We start from the raw sequence: 18,982 nt of genomic DNA on the forward strand, positions 1-18,982 counted from the left end.
TCTATGGTAATGGGACTAACAGTAGCCTATTGATTGAGTGGAAGAAGACATTATACAATGTCAGCTGGCTTGTTACAATTTCATTTGTTGTATGACCTGAACTTAACCTTTAAAACCTTTCTTCTGTGAATATAAACCCAACAGCAGGACACAGTTTTTGTACAGCCATTACAGTGACAGCTTTTTTCCCAGTATCAGCGTATAGTAAACGTATTCCTTTACAGGTTGACTCCTTTTATCAGAATTTGTTGAGGGGACATTTTACTACTTTATTCATTTACAGGCCAAATCATCATTCCGTTTCGTTGTTGAATATTGAAGGGTTTTGATCTAGGAAACAGTTTTATTCTTTCTTTCCCCCATCACTTAAGAGAACATTACTGTACATGTAGGATTAGTGCTGACTGGTGTGCAGTAAATTAATTCTTTTAACAGGTTTAGATTTTTTTCAGGTAATTGTTCACATAGCATTCACTATATTTAGCTCTTGGGGTGGACATAAAGACCTTCTGTACCTTTTAAACAAAGATTGCATTTTAAAAGCAAATTTCTGTTTAAATGTGTTGATGTAAAAAGCTGCGTTTTTTTCAGTAAACATGACTTAGGTTTTGAAAGAACAATTTATTCGTTGTTTCCAATTACGATGTAATTTTTGCTTTCCTTGCGTCTTTCTCTTGCTTTTAAAAGCCATAAGATGTCATTAACACTGCATTTTTTGTCAATCTTTCCTAATGGTTGGCAAGAACTCATGTCTGTGTGCTTTGCCTTAATGTAGAAAGCATATGAGGAAAACAGCACGTGGAAAGCTGTATGTGTCATTGTAGTTTATTGAATTAAAAATAGTAAGATTGTGGCAGTTGTTTCTGTATGTATTTATTTATGTATTGTCCCCTTCAGGGGTATTTTTAAGCATTCATTATGTTAAGAGAGTTTAATGCATTTCATTTATATGAAATAGTATTCATTTTATTAATATGTACATCTGTGTTTTTAAGACTATGAAACGCAGTCAGTGATTCGTAGGAACTGGGATTTTCTCTTTTAAGGCCATTAAAGCAAATGATTTTTAAGTTTAATGGCACAATATTTAAAGTGTCATATTCGAAATTCACAAATCCTATTAATACAAAATTTAAGAAGTTATAGGTCTTGTAAATCATGAATATGAACATGCCTTAGCATTGCTTACTACTTGAATTTCAAACTTATTTCCTAAGAAGTATCACACTCGGTCCTATGTACTTAGTAAGGAAGGAGCGCTGAAATCACGGTCACTAAACGTCAACATGCTTACGTCTCATATGTTCTGGTATCACTAAAAGAAGATGGAGTATGTTGATAGCATTGTTAAAAATTCTTTACCTCAGGGAAGATTTAAATTGCCTATGATCTCAGATGAGGGTGTATCTTGTATCGTTTATTTTGGGAGTTACAGGGCAGGAAATATATTCTCAATAGGTTTGAGAGTCAGCATATCCTTTCCAAACTATTATGGACCAAGTGGAACTCTAGAAGAATTCATCCAACAGTGTTTGTTGAGGACGAATGTGGCTCAAAAGTAAAACTATTTTAGTTTTTATAATCAAAATTCAGTGCTTATCTTAAAGGAATTAAGACAAAGTCGCTAACCATTAAACAGGTTTTCAATTTTTTTTTTCTAGGAACTACTGTTTTAGGACACTTGCATTAAAAAAACTTTCTAACACTGTTAACACTGCACAGTAAGAAATCAGATCTCTTGATGTCAACCACGTTAGCTACAATATATGAGTACAAATAATAATTAAAGGTGTATTGAAACTCTGCTTACCTGCTGCAAAGAACTTAACCAGTTTCAGTGATATTTAAATATCTTCCAGCAGGTTGTTTTGTGCCAGTATTTTATTTGTGGGGTATCTTGTTTTGTATAAGCAATATAATTCTAAACATTATGCTGCTGCTAAAAATTAATTTGCTTAAACTTTTAGAAGAGGAATACTTGATTCTGAGCCCTGTGTCTGCGACTCTTGCAGCTTCAGCTAAGACTCCATTCAATAAAGAATAGAAAATTAAAATGCCATACCTTAGAGAATGTAGAATCTCCTGCTTAAGGGACATTTGGATTTTCCAGCTCAGAGAGTATTTTAGATTATTGCCATAGAGAATAATGTGAAGCTCTTCCTAATTTCAGAGGTAACTATGCATAAGTAACAAATAGGCCCCAAGTTTTTGTAGTTGAAGAAGAATGGAAAGTACTGGAGCATTAATTTCCATTCAGGAGAATATCTGTCTTGATCCCTGGTTAATTGATCATATATTTCTCTCATACTTGTATTAAAATTGCATTGACTCAGACTGGTTAAGCATATTAAGAGCTTGGTTCATTTGCATTTTCTTATAAGTAGAGGGACATATTAGGCTCAAATAGCAGCACTTCATTTTGAAGGGGAAAAAAGCAGGGCAAAAACTCTTTTTTAAGACTGTAGAGTCTTTTCTGACAGCTAGTCAGAGTTAGAATTAGTTCAAGGAAATGTTAATAATGCACTGGCTGGCCTAATCCCTTTGATATCACCAGGTATCCTCCTGTTCATGGGTTAATTGCTTTAAAAGCGAAGGCAATATTCTGAGCGGTGGGCCGCTTCACCTTTTCACAGCTGTTACCATTGAGTGACAACTAAATCCCATGTGTAAGATGAGGAAGAGCTCAATCTCCAATTGGGAGAAAATTTATGTAAACCACAATCCCTTCAGAATGTGCGGAAGTCATAGACTTTCTTGATTTACTCTGCTTTTCCCAGAAAGCTCTATTGTTCACTTTCCTAAGTCCCATCAACCCTTTGTAGCAGAATATCACAGCGGCAGCAGATAGCTTGAAATATATAAATGCTATCATAGCTCTGATTAATAGCAGTGCTTATGAGTCAAGTCTGATAACAGTGCAGCTCTCCACTCAATTTCAGATACTGCTAATGGAATCTGTCTTCTCCAATTGTAATATGAGAAGGCCTAATTTGCCATGGAGCTTGGAGCTGTCACCAGTAGGGGATTGTGGGGTCAGATGGGAGCTGCCAGGTTTTTGCCCTGCAGCTTGTATCTCTCACTTTGAATAGAGCAGCCCCCTGCCTGCCAGTTAGCTGATAGGCCGCTGTGGGGTTTATGCCACTATATACAATAGGAAAGGGCTACATAGGCTGACTTTATAATTGTGAAGCTAGCTCATATTTCCACAGCTACTGTGCTGCATAATTTCTAATAAGTGGTTTTAACAAATGTCAGATTATGAAAAGTTTCCTCAATTACAAAAACTTATAAAACATTCAAATTGCTAAATCTGTTTCCTGCCGAGATTTTGCCACTGGAACTAGTCATCAGTCATTAGGGCTGTAATCATAAATGCATATATTTCTTAAAATTACAAATAAAATTATAGATCATAACTCATATAGATTTGCTACTTCTCAAAGCCATAAAAACAAAGCAGTCTGAAGGAATGGAAGTATTAAGATATGCTTCATAACTTTGCATAATGAAACTACTTAACATTAAATCTCTATTGTTTATTGAGTTGGTTAGTGTTGCTGGTGAAAACAGTTTAATACGCTCATTCTGCTGAGTTGAGTTATTTGGATCTTTTAAGTTTCCTTCGTACACGTTTCATATCTTAATTGTTTAAAAAAGTATGCAGCATCTTCTAAGTTTTGGGTTTAAAGGGACTTAGCGTGATGCTGTGTCATGGCCAAGGCCTCTGAGAACAATTGGCTGGAGTACACTTTTTAACCATCCAGGTTTGCTACTGAACACAAAATACGCCATCAAGCTTGGGTAATAGGCTGTTTGGGGGTCTTCTGTGTTTTTAAACATTTCAGACAAAATGTGATGAAAATTTGTAATTTGGGGGTTATTTTGAAGTTGGTTGCTTTCAAGAAATCGTGCCTCCCACTGTGCAAATTATTTGGCATACCATGAAAACTTAGTAAAAAGTGAAGCGTACGATGGTGATTCCTAGAAAGCCCAGTTCAGTGTTTTTTCCTTCAGACATTTAGGTGTAAGTTGATGAGCTATAATAAAAGGAATTGTTCTAAACCTTGAGTAACTTTATTATTTAGTGGTTAATGCATAAATCTGAATTTTAATGGGAATTGTGTGATTATACTTTATGGAAGATATTCATAATCTTACTCCTTCCATTTCAGTTGGGTGTTTTTGAGGACTTTACAGTTTTCCCCCCAATGTTATTTAGTGGCTTAAAATCAGGAATAATACTTCATACTTTTCCTTTTAGCATACTTTTAGTAGTTGATACTTATGTAACTGAAAATTCAGGCTAGAACCAGTTTTCCTTTTGATTGAATCTCATGAAATGGAACAAACCTTGGTAGGATTTTATCTGGAGTGAAAGTAAATTTTTATAAAATGTGGAAAAAGGGATTGTTTGCGAAGTTATTAAAGGTGGAAGTATTTTACATTTTTTTAGAGGCAGTGGTGGTGGCTTCCAACATGTAACTTTATTTTTTTAATTAATTAATTTATCTTCCATGACGTAACTTTCATATACCCTGCCCTCAATGATTGGTTTATGTTAATTAGGTCCAGACTGGCCACTGACTGTAATTTGCCCACAGAGTATTGTAGCATATGAGATGCTCAGTGTGTATTTGTTATAACTGGGGGTGAGTGAACGACCCTGGAAAGAGAGGTTCAGCAGTAGCTGGCTTCCCAGTTTGACCTTTTTCCAGGTGCACTGAAGAGATACATAGATAAGTGTTGATTATGTGATTGAGCCAGAAGTAACATTTATATAGTTTTCGTGAACAAGAAGGATAAGAACTTGGGAGGGTAGGGTGGTAGATTTGCTGTTCGTTGTGTCCTGCTTTACCTTACTTCTTCCCTGTAAGCCATTACATGTTTTTAGTTGTCAGTAAGAGTCGACGCTAATAGTAAATACTTAACAATAATTCTCAAATGCTGCATTGTGGCCTGCCTGCTCGGCCCTGCTTACTTCAAGCAGGAGTTTGCAGCGTAGAAGGGAGCATCGGGTACCTTCCATGTTGGGTCCTTTGCATGCAAGTAACACTGAAGACAAATACATTCATGAATTTTATGAGGCACGTCAAATGTGTGTTCTGAAAGAATCTTAGGTTTCTGTTATTTGCCTTTTGATTGTGGGTTAGACAAACATGTGACTACACATGAAAATCAAATACCACGTAGTAGAAAGAAAAATATACCTTATCATCAATAGCAAACCTGTGTCAATGGTGTAAATTGTAACCTCCTGATTTATCCATTGTGTCAACAGATGAAGAGTATTCCATCAGTGAGAAAACTCCTGCACAATCAGTACCTTTCCTAGGAATCTTATCTAGGTCTCATGGATTTTGTGGACCAAAAAGAAGGCACTTGTGTATTAACCATAGAATTCTGAGCTTCACATTTGTTAGGACGATCTTAATCCTTACCCCATATTCCGTACCCCAGTGGAGAATTCTTGTTATTTGCATTATCTGGATGAAATTTTAAATACTTGACCACCCTTCCCATACTGTCTATCATACTCTTGGCACATCTTTCTTTATTGACTAACCACTGTACTTTACTAGAATGTGAACTGCGTGACATTTAGTGTTAACCCAAGCACAAAGCAATTTGGAAGATTTATTTACTGCAAATATACTGGAAAATATATTTTACATGTAACATAAAAATATGTTTATATAAAATAAAACATACTTCAGTGACTTTTAGATTATTGGATGTTTTGAATCATCTATATCATTGCTTTACTCTATTAGTATGAGCCCTTAAATTCAGCATCCCTCTCGCAAAGTGTAACAACTTGGATTTTGATTGTTAGTACTGACATGTGACTATCTTTTACAATATAGTGGTTGTGTTATTAAAATGGTCACAGTAATGGTGTTTTAAGTATGTGATTATTTCTTCATAGGGCTTCATAACATGTTATCTTTCTATAAGTCAGGTTAGATTCTAAAAATACGTATTTCAGTTGAAGAAATATGTTTTCTGACCTCCTTCTATGAGGCTCTGTGAGAATCTAAATGAGAATGGAAAACATTTTTTCTCATATCATAAGGTGTCCTTAAATTAAAATGGAAAATAGTTTAGACTGTTTTGCAATTTATTCTTGAGTTCTGGTGAAGAGACTTCTTATTTTATTCACCACCTCATTTGAATTTCTCTTTTTCTTTTTTATTGAAGCAGTTTCATCAATGTCAGTAGATAAATGTGCCTCTTTTTAGTGAGCTCATTTTAAGATGCCACTTTAACGCATTAAGTATATATAAATAAATTTACTAACTCCTTAGTTGCTTTGTAAAAAAAAAATGGTTAAGCATATTTATTCAAAAGAATAAAATGAAAATGGAAAGTAGGACTCTGGGATTGCCGAGTGAAAACACAATGGTGTTTTTAATTATGTCATTATAATTTGAAAAAAAAATCCTCGGACTATGTCTATGGGTAGATGACAGTTGTTTTACCTTATTTTGGATTTACGTCTATTTATAGTCCATCTGTACATTTGACTTTATGGATTGATACCAAACAGCTCATTTTGTGGACCCAGAACAACAATTTTACTTAAATCTCATGCTTAAGTAATAATGTCAGATTGGAAATTTCTTCCATATATTTTTTTTCTATTTTTTTTTTTTTTTAATTTTAGAGAGGGGGGGGGGATGAGTGGGGGAGATGACAGAGGGAGAGGGGGAGAGAATCCCCAGCAGGCTCTATCTGTGCTCAGCACTGAGCCATGGCGGGGCTCAATCCCATGATCCTGGATCATGACCTGAGCCAAAATCAGGAGTCCTACACTTCGGCTGACTGAGCCACTCAGGCAGCCCTCCTTCTGTATATTTTTAAAAGAAAGATTACTTAGCCAGAAGTTTAGACTACCAATTCACTTAACAGTATTGTATTCCGTAAGGTGTATGAATAGTGTTTCCTTCTACTTACATAATTTAATTCTGCCCTCCCACCCCAAACTATATGTTGTAGCCTTTTGAGGGAAAAAAAAATTGCGGAATATGTGTTCTGGTTAGAATTATTCCCCAAGGGGTGCCGGGGTGGCCCAGTCAGTTGAGCATTGGACTCTTGATTTCAGCCCAGGTCGATCCTGGGTTCGTGGGATCCAGCCCCGCGTTGGGGCTCCATGCTGAGCAGGGAGCTAAGATTCTCTTTTTCTCTCTCCCTCTGCCCCTGTCTCCAACATGTTCTCTCTCCCCCTGTCTAAAAAAATTGTTTTTAATGAATAAATAAATAGATAAAAAATAGTTATTCCCCAAAAGAGATTACAGCTAACTTGCGTAATCATTTACTCCGGGCACCCTTCGTTCAGAGGGATCATCTTTGTCCAGGCTCATAAAATAACAAAGACCCCAGGAATCAGAATAGATGATGGCTTAGTTGGAGGTTGTAGGTATTCTGTACGCTCATACAAAAATACTTTTTTATTTATTTTATTTTTTTTTAATTTTTTAAATGTTTATTCATTCTTGAGAGACAGGCAGAACGTGAGGGGCAGAGAGAGAGAGGAGACACAGAATCCAAAGCAGGCTCCAGGCTCTGAGCTGTCAGCACAGAGCCCAACGCAGAGCTTGAACCACAAACTATGAGATCACGACCTGAGCTGAAGTCGGATGCTTAACCGACTGAGCCACCCAGGCGCCCTCAAAAATACCTTTTCAAAGATTCATACATAAATAGATAATAAAAGGGTTTGCTCAGTCATCTTCTTTGCTTAAACAAGATTCACCTTCAGACGTATTCATCAGTGTGATTTTTGCATCATCACTTAAGTAAATCTTTTGCACATTTAATGTCTTCTATCTTAGACTTGCAGTGGCTTATTGATATGGATGGTTCATTGATATTTGGCTCAATAAGACATAAGGTGAAAACCTATTGTCTTTGAAATTTCTGAAAAACGTGAGAAAATTTAAGGGACTTTATTTATACATTAGTATGTGAAAGGCAATGTGAGTAACTGTAAATCTCTACTTTCTTATCTCCTTTGAAATATTCACTTTAGACAAGGAACAAAGTAATATAAAACTCTTTTAGGTAAAATTATGATTTCTATACTCTTGCCAAGAGAATATTGAAACACTTGAATTAAAGTACAGGGTGGAAAAATGGATTATTCCCTAGTTTCTGTAAGATACATCCATATGGACATTGCTTTATTTTTAAAAAATAAAATTTTGTTACTAATGTAAGAAAAACTAGTGTAATAAAAGTTAATGTAGCAAAAGCAAACATGAATCCTTCAATATTTCCCTCAATTTCATTTGTTACTAAGGTACCACTTTTATAATAGTAAAGCACAACATGAAAGACAACATGATTCGTAAACAAAATTTACCCCAATACCAAAACATCTTTCCTTTCAGTTTTTTTGCAATGAAAAAAAAAAGATCAACTTCTAAATAGTGGCATATGTAACTTTATAAAAGCTTTATTTAGAAATACTTGGACTTATGTTGAGATAATTAAAAACCATTGTTATTCAGAGAGCATCAAAAACTAAAGATAAAGAAAGAATGTCTGAAACACATACGTGAAAAAACCTTTAGTTTCCCAAAAATCAAAAGGCTTTTTTAGGGACAAGCACACATATGTAAAGTGAGATATGCTTTTAATTTTTAAAATATACAGATATGCTGAAATGGCCATACAGTGGTTTCAGTAGTCCAAAAATAATTCTGTTGGCTTTGTAATACATTATTTAGAGGATTTTAAGTTCCCCATATCTGGCTTCCTTAACTGTGTTTTGATTAGGTTGCAGTTAAAAATTTCTATTCCTCAGGATTGTACAGTTTTAGAAATACAGAAAAACATGTCTATTCAGTACCCACTTAATACATTTGACTTAATAGAATCTGGAGAAGGAGCAAACTACCCTAGTCTTAGTGAAAGTACTTTAGGAAAAACTTGTTGGAAAAATGTACCCAGCAGCACTGCTCATCGGCAAAGAAACCCAGAGATGGAGTAGAAACAGCCTGTAAGTACTGGAACTTAAAACTCACCTAGTGTTGCTAGAACACAAACTATGAGATGGGTTATGTCAAAAAATGAAGCTGCACGTAGGCTGAGACCAGATCACGAAAGGTCTTGCCTGTCGTAATGAGGACATTGTAAAATGTCTTATAATCAAAGAGGAGTCATTACAGGGTTGGAGGCAGAAATGTGCAAGAGCAAGTATGTTTTGGATCCTTCGTTCTGGTGGCAATGGTGAGCCGAGGACTGGAGGCACACAACACGCAAAGCCGCCGAGTTGATGTGAGCCTAACGGCTGAGATAGGGCAGTAGCAGTATGGACGGAGAGGCGAATGAGTTTTTACAACGTTGATGAAGTAAAACTGGCAGGAAATGGTATGTTCGACGTGGAGATAGGGACAGGAGCTTTGACAACGACTTTAGGTTTCTTAGGTAACTAAACTAGGTAGATACTGAAAACCACTAAGACAGAATACAGGAGCAGGAATCATTTAGGGAAGAGGATGAGAAATTAACTTTGCCCATGTTGATATTCAGGTTCTGTGGGACACCCAGAGCTGGAGTGGCTTTGTTGTGAGGTGTACAGCAGTCAGTTGGAGACACGTCAGTTTGCAACTAAGGGGGAGGCAGTACTAGAGACAGATCTGGTTACTTCAGTTTGCAGTCGGTAGCTGAAGTCAAGACAGTGAGTGGATAAGGCCACCCATGTGGAGTATGTACGCGTGAGAAGAGTTGGCTGAGAATGAGATCTTGGCAACATCAGCTTTGAAGGACATAACGGATGAAGGGGAGCCGTTCAGAGAAAACACAGAAGGAAGATCGAGGGCCACAGAAGGAACACCAGAGGGAGGCGGAGCCCGGGTCAACTCAGTAGAGTGGGTCTGGGTCTGGGATCAGTACAGCAGAGAGGTCCTGGGGGCCTGTTGTATTTAGCAGTTGGATAACTGGGTGCTATTTCAAGAGAATGCTAAGGTGAGAACAGAGAATAGAGGCTACGGATGTGGACAAAAGGAAGCTAATGATCCTGAAAATGATCCTGAAATGTCTTCGTGAAATCACCATTGACTTCAACTTGCTCTCTAGTCAGTTAGCTCTGTCCATTCGGGTGAAATGAAGCAAGCTCAGATAATGAAATATGCCTTGGACAATATACTGAGATTGCCTGGCTGCACGGTCAGTGAGCGAACTGAAGACCGCCAGAGTCTTCAGAAAGTCCTCATGCTTCCCATTGCAGACATCATCCTTTGACTTGTCAGCAGAACCCAGACCCAGCTTGCAGTGTGTCGATGTGGGGCATCACATGTCCTTGTTAGCATGGGATTTCCCATCCCCTGCTTTCAATAATAGAATCGAGTTCTTGTTCAACAGGCCTGTTCCACCCTTTACCAGTTCGATGTCCCCTTCCCCAGCTGACTTTCCACTACCTGGAGTGACTTCAGCTTTCAGTTCACTCATTTCCTTGGTGCCTCTACACTTGTCTTCCATTTAACTGAGACCTAGAGCCCTTTGCTCATCCTTTTTATTGCCTTCATCAGCCTTCTGCTGCTTTGCTTCCTTCCCTACCCAGTCTAGGCCCCATGGTTCAGTACAGACTCCCTTCCCTCCTGCCCTTCTGTCCTACCCACATAGTAAAGCCGCTAACCCTGGCTCTATCCAGCCTTTCCAGGCCAGCTCAGGTTGCTTCAGACCTTTCCACAGCCACGCTCATGGATCCTGCCACTCCACACCCACCGTCTCTGCGGCCTCCCTGAGCATTTATTGCAACTTGCAAATCCTTGTATGTGTCCCTCCTCGACTTGTGGAGGTGCCCCCCAACAGATGTTTTGAATTGTCTCCTTTTTAATTTTTCTTTTTGGGGGGTGGGGGGGATTCTCCTTTATTTTTTTTTAATTTAATTTTTTTAAATTTACATCCAAATTAGTGAGCATATAGTGCAAGAATGATTTCAGGAGTAGATTCCTTAGTGCCCCTTACCCATTTAGCCCATCCCCCCTCCCACAACCCCTCCAGCAATCCTCTGTTTGTTCTCCATATTTAAGAGTCTCTTATGTTTTGTCCCTCTCTTGTTTTAATATTGTTTTTGTTTCCCTTCCTTATGTTCATCTGTTCTGTATCTTAAAGTACTCATATGAGTGAAGTCATATGATATTTGTCTTTCTCTGACTAATTTCATTTAGCATAATGCCCTCTAGTTCCATCCACGTAGTTGCAAATGGCAAGATTTCATTCTTTTTGATTGCCGAGTAATACTCCATTGTATACATATTCCACATCTTCTTTATCCATTCATCCATCGATGGACATTTGGGCTCTTTCCATACTTTGGCTATTGTTGATAGTGCTGCTGTAAACATTGGGGTGCATATGTCCCTTCGAAATAGCACACCTGTATCCCTTGGATAAATACCTAGTAGTGCAATTGCTGGGTCATAGGGTAGTTCTATTTTTAATTTTTTGAGGAACCTCCATAATGTTTTCCAGAGTGGCTGCACCAGCTTGCATTCCCACCAACAATGCAAAAGAGATCCGCTTTCTCTGCATCCTCGCCAATATCTGTTGTTGCCTGAATTGTCAATGTTAGCCATTCTGACAGGTGTGAGGTGGTATCTCATTGTGGTTTTGATTTGTATTTCTCTGATGATGAGTGATGTGGAGCATTCTTTCATGTGTCGGTTGGCTATCTGGATGCCTTCTTTGGAGAAGTGTCTATTCATGTCTTCTGCCCATTTCTTCACTGGATTATTTGTTTTTTGGGTGTTGAGTTTGATAAGTTCTTTATAGATTTTGGATACTAACTCTGTATCTGATACATCATTTGCAAATATCTTCTCCCATTCTGTCGGTTTGCCTTTTAGTTTTGCTGATTGTTTCCTTCGCTGTGCAGAAGCTTTTTATTTTGATGAGGTCCCAATAGTTCATTTTTGCTTTTGTTTCCCTTGCCTCTGGAGATGTGTTCAGTAAGAAGTTGCTGCGGCCAAGATAAAAGAGGTTTTTGCCTGCTTTCTCCTTGAGGATTTTGATGGCTTCCTGTCATACATTTAGGTCTTTCATCCATTTTAAGTTTATTTTTGTGTATGGTGTAAGAAAGTGGTCCAGGTTCATTCTTCTGCATGTCACTATCCAATTTTCCCAGCACCACTTGCTGAAGAGACTGTCTTTATTCCATTGAATATTCTTTCCTGCTTTGTCAAAGATTAGTTGACCATACGTTTGTGGGTCCATTTCTGGGTTCTCTATTCTGTTCCACTGATCTGAGTGTCTGTTCTTGTGCCATGTCTCTGTTTTTTTAACCCACTCATTTATACATGTTACATGGTCAGGAAAACGGTGATTGATTCTGAATCTTAGCATAAAGCAGATTTTAAAGGCAGTTTGTTGAAATACGTGTGTTTTAATGGATATTCACTGTTTACAAAAGGCTGCTGAAATCAATGAAATTTGTATGAGCTTAGCTTATATACATTGCTAGGAAAACCGCAAGTCAAATAGTAAAATGATGAGGCCTCCAAAATGTTTTGTATTCTTCATATCTTATGTATGTATGCATGCATTCTGTTCTTAGACATACTGCTGTCTCTTCTGCTTTTCACAAAGCTATGGCATCTTCAGCATTTATTTTCAGAATTTGCTCACATAGTTTCCCTTGAAAACGTAATAGAAATAACAAAGAGGGAAGGCAGCGTGTTTCAGTCAGGGCTCTTGGATGCAAGCAATGGACTCTGGCTGTGTTTCACAGAAAAGAAATGTATCAAAAGGAAGTTGAGAAGAACTGTACAATAATACAAAGGACAACCTAATTTTTAAATGGGCAATGGGTCTGAATAAACATCTCCAAGGAAGACATACAGATAGCCAATAAGCACTTGAAAAGATGCTCAATATCATTAGCCACAAGCCATATGTGTGTATTGTTTTGTTTTTAACCATTTAAGAGTAAGCTGCATAGATGGTACCCTTTTACCCTTAAATGCTTCAAGGGGTGTTTCTTAAAAACAAGTGCATTTTCCTACATATCCACAGTGCATTTCTTAAAGTCAGGAAATTATCACTGATACAACACTGTTATCTATAGAGGTGATTCAGATTTTGCCAATTATTCCAATAATATCCTATTTCACAGAAGAAAATTCGAGATCATACCTTTTATTCTATTGTTGTACCCCTTTAGTCTTCATATGGACCTATGTTTTTTTTTTGTTGGTTTTTTTTTTTTGCTTTTTGTTTTTGTCTTTCAAGACCTTGACGTTTTTGGGGGTATATATTGGCCAGTTATTTTATAGAATGTTCTTCAATTTGAATTTGTCTGTAGCTTCAGGTAATACATTTTGGCAAGATTACCATAGAAATGATGCTCTATTCTTTTGATGGGACTAGATCAGGAAGTATATGATGTTTGTCCCATTTCTGGGCATTAACTTTGATCATGTGGTTAAGATTGTGTCTGCCTGGTTTGCCACTGTAACGTTAGCATTTTTCCTTTTGTAGTTAATCTATTTCTAGACAGATACCTTTAGACTTATGTACATACTTCTGTTACTGCAAAACTTTTACCCACTAATTTTGGTATCCATTATTCTGATGGTGATCACTGCCAAATTCCATCATTTCTTCTACAGTTATTAGTTGTTGACTTCTATGGACTTTCTCCTCTCCCGTTTATTTGTTTATATCACTATAGGTTATTTATTCATTGGGTTGCAATCTATTACTATAATTATTGATATTTAAATTATCCCTGATTTGGCCCCTTTAAGCTGACTCCTTGTCCTTTTGTCATGTCTCCTTTTGAACACTTCCTTACGTTCTGGCACAAGATAGTTCAGATTCATTTTATACTTGAGCTACCACAGACCTGGAATCAGCCAGTTTTCCAAGGAAGCTAATTTGTGTGTGTGTGTTTTTTTAATGCTTATTCATTTTTTTGGCAGAGAGAGACAGAGCGTGAGCGGGGAGGGGCAGAGAGAGGGAGACACAGAATCTGAAGCACGTTCCAGGCTCTGAGCTGTCAGCACAGAGCCTGATGCGGGGCTTGAACTCACAGACCATGAGATCGTGACCTGAGCCAAAATAGGACGCTTAACCAAGTGAGCCACCCAGGCACCCTGAATTTATGTTTTAAGTAGAGGAAGGAATCTTATATCTTATGCTGACTTTCCAAAATAATATTGACAGATGAAACATGGAAATTCCTTTAAAAATGTTACCATTCTTTAAGATTAATTCATTCTCTCATTCACTGAGTTTCCTTTCTGTGCTTGGAGCTAAAGACTTCCAATATAAATGAAGTTTAACTCCTGTTCACATTTCAAAAATAATGTCAGAATAATTATTGCAGGCAGTTAACATGCCATAAATATTCCAAGATGAGCTAGAAACCTGGGAATTGAAGAGAAATTTGAGAAAAGAGTAGAGGTTGAATAAATAGAAGCTGAGACGACATTCAGTTCGTGGGTACAGCATGAGCAGAGGTATGGCACTGGGAATAAGCATGTCTTATTAGGGAATTTTGAGGAGCCTAACTGGTTGGTAGAGATAATAATGCTGGTAATTAGCGGCTAGTTACTATTCGCTGGGAGCGTGGATTCCAACCTGGTTCGTTTCCTACAGGCAACGAAGAGTCCTTAAATTGGGGGGCTAGGTAGTCATAAAGAGCATGTTTTAAGAAGTTTAATGTGATGTTATATTGCAGAATTGATTGGAAAACAGAAGACAACTTAGGAAACTATTAAAATAATTGAGTCTAGGGTAGTATGAGGACAAGTTGAAAGGAATTTGGAATGTAATTTAGAAGGAAGAAATGCTTTAATGTGTTGAAGAGCGATGACTTAGGGCTATATAATGTAACTATTAGACATGGTAATGCTTACTGAATCACAACACGTGTTAGAGATATTTGGTAACAGCTCTTTCATCACTTTAGACTTCTAGTGAAATAGGACATTGCTGTGCTAACATATTCCATCACGTTGCCAGTCTCAAATCAGATCTCTGGATTGAGATCCAGCTTCCTGATCTATTTGAGATGTCTGCCTCTCGTTGGCACTGGGGCTGAGAAGTTTGTTTCCAAGTGTAGCGTTTGGTTCTCTTTGTGTTAATGAAGTTCACATTCCCATCCCTGTCTTTAAAAGAAGATACTCCGTTTTCAACTTCAACTTTGTGTTGAGAAGAAATCACTAGAAACTAAGACCTTAACTTTCAAGATCTTAAAATCACCAAATATTGTGATGAAGACGTCTTTGCCATATGTTGAGAGATACACTCTAGTGTGGTCGTGTGGAAGGTGCCTAGGTCCATACATGCCACAAGAAGTGGGAAAGGGTGTTCCTGAATAGATCTTCTGCCATTTCATTAATTTTTACAATTCAGCATAGCTCCGTGTTAACCAGACCATCCTTCTTTGCGGCTATAGCAAGACAAGTGACTCAGTATCTCTCCAGCTACTACTTGTTATCTCTCCAGCTACTCTCACTTCAGGCTTTCTGCACTGGCTCGAATCCTAGAGGTTCCATCTGAGAACTAAGCCTCATTCAGTGCATGGGAGACCCAGCCGGCTCGTTCCCTCATTTGTTGATAAGTTAATATATGGACTTGCTAATTAAAACGTGTGGGAAGAAATTATTACATGAAAGTAATGTATTAACCATATAATGTGTTGGGATAGGGCTGGGTGACTGTCATAATTTCTGCCGCTACAGTTTCTAAAAAGGAAAATAAAGTCGGTTCTTTTTGTTGGGAAAGAAGATTTCATGTTATCTGTATTTGCAGGCTTTCTGGCTCCCATGCTGGAGGAATCCTTGCTGCGGGGGTGTTTTCATTCTCTCGTCTAACATGGCACTGGTCCATTGCAGCAGAGGTTTTCAGCTTAAACAATCTGTTTGTGGGGCTGCTTATGGCTCTTACTGTACATTTTGAGGAGGCAGCAACCGCCAAAGAAAGATCAAAGGTAACCTATTTTGATCAAAGTGAAATCACTTTTTGTTTTAATTTTTAGACAGTTGCTATATTTCCTTTTAACTTTGGTTTGGGCGCTGTGTATCTGATCTGATTACTGTCAAGGTAATCTAGGCATGTCGAGAGAGAAAATATTCTGAGTTCTTTTACGGTGACCCATGATAGCCTTTATACAACATGGGACTTTTTTTCCTCTCAGAGTTCAGAAGCTTTCTGGAGAATGAGAGGATTGGAACCCCCTCCGAGTCCTATGGGAGAGATAGGCTTGGTGGTTAGCCCCACCGTCACGTGTGTGTGCATGTGCGCATGTGTGGTCATAAGAGGCCAAGCTCCAGACTGACCACCTTAGGTTATATGCCAATATGGTACACTGACTGACTCTCTAATTGCCAAAAAGATCCAATTTGTACTGTTGGGGCGGGGTGCACCTGGGTGGCTTAGTCAGTTAAGCATCCGACTCTTGATTTCGGTTCAGGCCATGATCTCACAGTCATGAGATCAAGCCCCGCATCAGGCTCCATGCTGGGTGAGAAGCCTGCTTAAGATTCTCTCTCCCTCAAAAAAAAAAAAACCAAAATATTGTACTATTTTTTAACTATAAGAAGAGTATCAAATGTATAAACAAAGTAGTTCAGAAGAGGTTACAATAAATTATAAGGCAAATGCTAATATCAGAATCATTTGAAATGTGAAGGAACCCGGTCTTCTAGGAGCTTACAGTCTACACATTGGAAAGTACCAAACCATCTTAGTATAGGCAACTTTTTGTTGCTAAAGAATATATGAACAGAAGAATACCCTGGTTTATCTGGGGTTTCCATAAACAGTTCTGTGCTGCTTTAGAGTTTACTTTTTGTTCAAAATAACTTTTTCTGATTATGAAAATTGCACATGTTCAAAAAAAGCAAAAACAGCACCCATGACTTGGTTTCTAAATAAAAAAGTGTTATACTTTATTTTACTTATTATTAAAAATTTTTTTGACATTTATTTATTTTTCAGAGAGAGGGAGAGGCAGAAAGAGGGAGACAAAGAATCCGAAGCAGGCTCCCAAGCTGTGAGCGCAGCTCACAAACTCCAAACTCCAAAACTCCCAAACCATGAGATCATGACCTGAGCTGAAATCAGAGTCGACCACTTAACCAACTGAGTCACCCAGGCGTCCCTATTGTACTTTATTTACTAGGAGAAAAAATGAAACGGAAAGAACGACTGAGCTTTAGTTACAGGTTTTACTTCAATGATACAGTATCCTATTATTGTTAGGACTTATCTAGTCATCACACAGAACTTTCGAAAACTTAATTTGAAGGCAGTCATGTAAGGTCAAACTGCAGTGATTGGATGACAATGGGCAATATTATAAAAAATAATGGTGATAAATATTAGTGTCTGTTGAAGTGTGACTGCTTGTGTCTAAGAGGTTGACTTCAGCCTGACCTATGGTACAAGTGCTTGGTTTTAATATAAAGAATAGTTTTTTACCATCGTACTTACTTATGAGTTTTAAATAAATTTTTAACTTAGATTTTTTTTTTTTTCAGATAGCTAAAATTGGTGCTTTCTGCTGTGGCCTTAGCTTATGTAATCAGCACACAATAGTACTCTATATTTTGTGCATAATACCATGGATTCTCTTCCGACTTTTAAAAGAGAAGGTAGGTTTTTGAGTGTTTTTAATGAAAATTCATAATATTTTATTAAGGCCCGATATAACATTTATGGCATCAGAAAATGTGTAGCTTTAAATTTTTTTTAGTTTTCTATAATGTGTAAGTGACCTGAGGCTCTAACAACATTGACTGGAAAAAAAATAGGATTTACAAAAATGCAGTATTGATTGCAGCGGCATCTCGCCTGTTTCATCATTTTCTTAGTGATTCTGAACAGCACCGTGATAAAAATAGGAGTTACAACACTAATAACAGATTTCCTTGATTGTTTTATTATATGTTCTAAGACAAAGGATAGTGTATTCATAATGGTTTATTCATTCATCCAGCTGTTTGTCAAGCCCCTGCTCGCTGCCAGATGCTACCCTAGGTGTTAGGGACGCAGCGCCCAACAAAACAAGACACTGTCACTGCTATTGTGACCCAAAAAATAAAATCTCTGGTAAATAACAATCCTGTTTTCTCAGAACAGATTTCTGTAGAATTCAAGATGATTTATTTCAGCTTTTCCTTTCTCTCAAAGGAAAAATTATTATTAATTTAAATAGCGGTATAAAGCGACATGAGAAAATTACTATACTCTGTAAGGCGTTAGGAGATGTACGTAAGAAGGCAGGGAGCTGGGGCGCCTGGGTGGCGCAGTCGGTTAAGCGTCCGACTTCAGCCAGGTCACGATCTCGCGGTCCGTGAGTTCGAGCCCCGCGTCAGGCTCTGGGCTGATGGCTCGGAGCCTGGAGCCTGTTTCCGATTCTGTGTCTCCCTCTCTCTCTGCCCCTCCCCCATTCATGCTCTGTCTCTCTCTGTCCCAAAAATAAATAAACGTTGAAAAAAAAAAAAATTTAAAAAAAAAAAAAAAAAAAAAAAGGCAGGGAGCTGAGTTAGGTGTGAGTTTTTGGAAAGACGGAAGCCCTTTATTCTGTCAGTCTTCCTCCCAGAGGTTGAAGCAATCTAAATACAAAGCCAACACTGGAGTCATTTTACTTATTGTTTATTGGTTTGTTAATTATTGTTTATTTGTCAGCTACATTTATTTATCATTTCATTGTTTGTTGCTATAGTCAGAATTATATTAGAAAATACATGTTTAATAAAATTATTATACAGAAATAGGGAAATTGTTCCAAAACTTTAGGTAATTGTATTTACTGTACTTGAACATATTTTGTCCTTAGCTTCTGGCAACAAAGCAAAAAGGATAACATGGAGGTTATAAAATTCTTATTGTGCGATCAAAAAGAAATAAAAACGGAACATAACAATTGACAGGAAAGATCAACTTTTTCTTGGAACTGGATTCTGTGAAGTCAATCACGTCCATTATGTAAGGAATATTAGTGTAGCAGGCAGTGTCTAATAGTGGT

General features: G+C 37.6%; 1 protein-coding gene across 11 annotated transcripts in view; it reads left to right on the plus strand.

Moving 5' to 3' along the window:
• Window positions 1–18,982, plus strand: part of TMEM260 (transmembrane protein 260) — a 90,490-nt gene that overhangs the window by 9,545 nt on the left and 61,963 nt on the right. For all 11 annotated transcript variants that reach the window (XR_003969563.2, XR_003969562.1, XM_030319187.1 and 8 more), the window contains 2 exons: window positions 15,763–15,940; window positions 17,493–17,606. Coding sequence is in view for 9 of the 11 variants with exons in the window: in XM_030319187.1 (XP_030175047.1) it covers window positions 15,763–15,940; window positions 17,493–17,606 (292 nt within the window). In the remaining 2 variants the exon portion in view is untranslated. The remainder of the gene's footprint in view (window positions 1–15,762; window positions 15,941–17,492; window positions 17,607–18,982) is intronic.

Source organism: Lynx canadensis, chromosome B3 (assembly GCF_007474595.2).
Source record: "Lynx canadensis isolate LIC74 chromosome B3, mLynCan4.pri.v2, whole genome shotgun sequence".
Lineage (NCBI taxonomy): Eukaryota > Metazoa > Chordata > Mammalia > Carnivora > Felidae > Lynx > Lynx canadensis.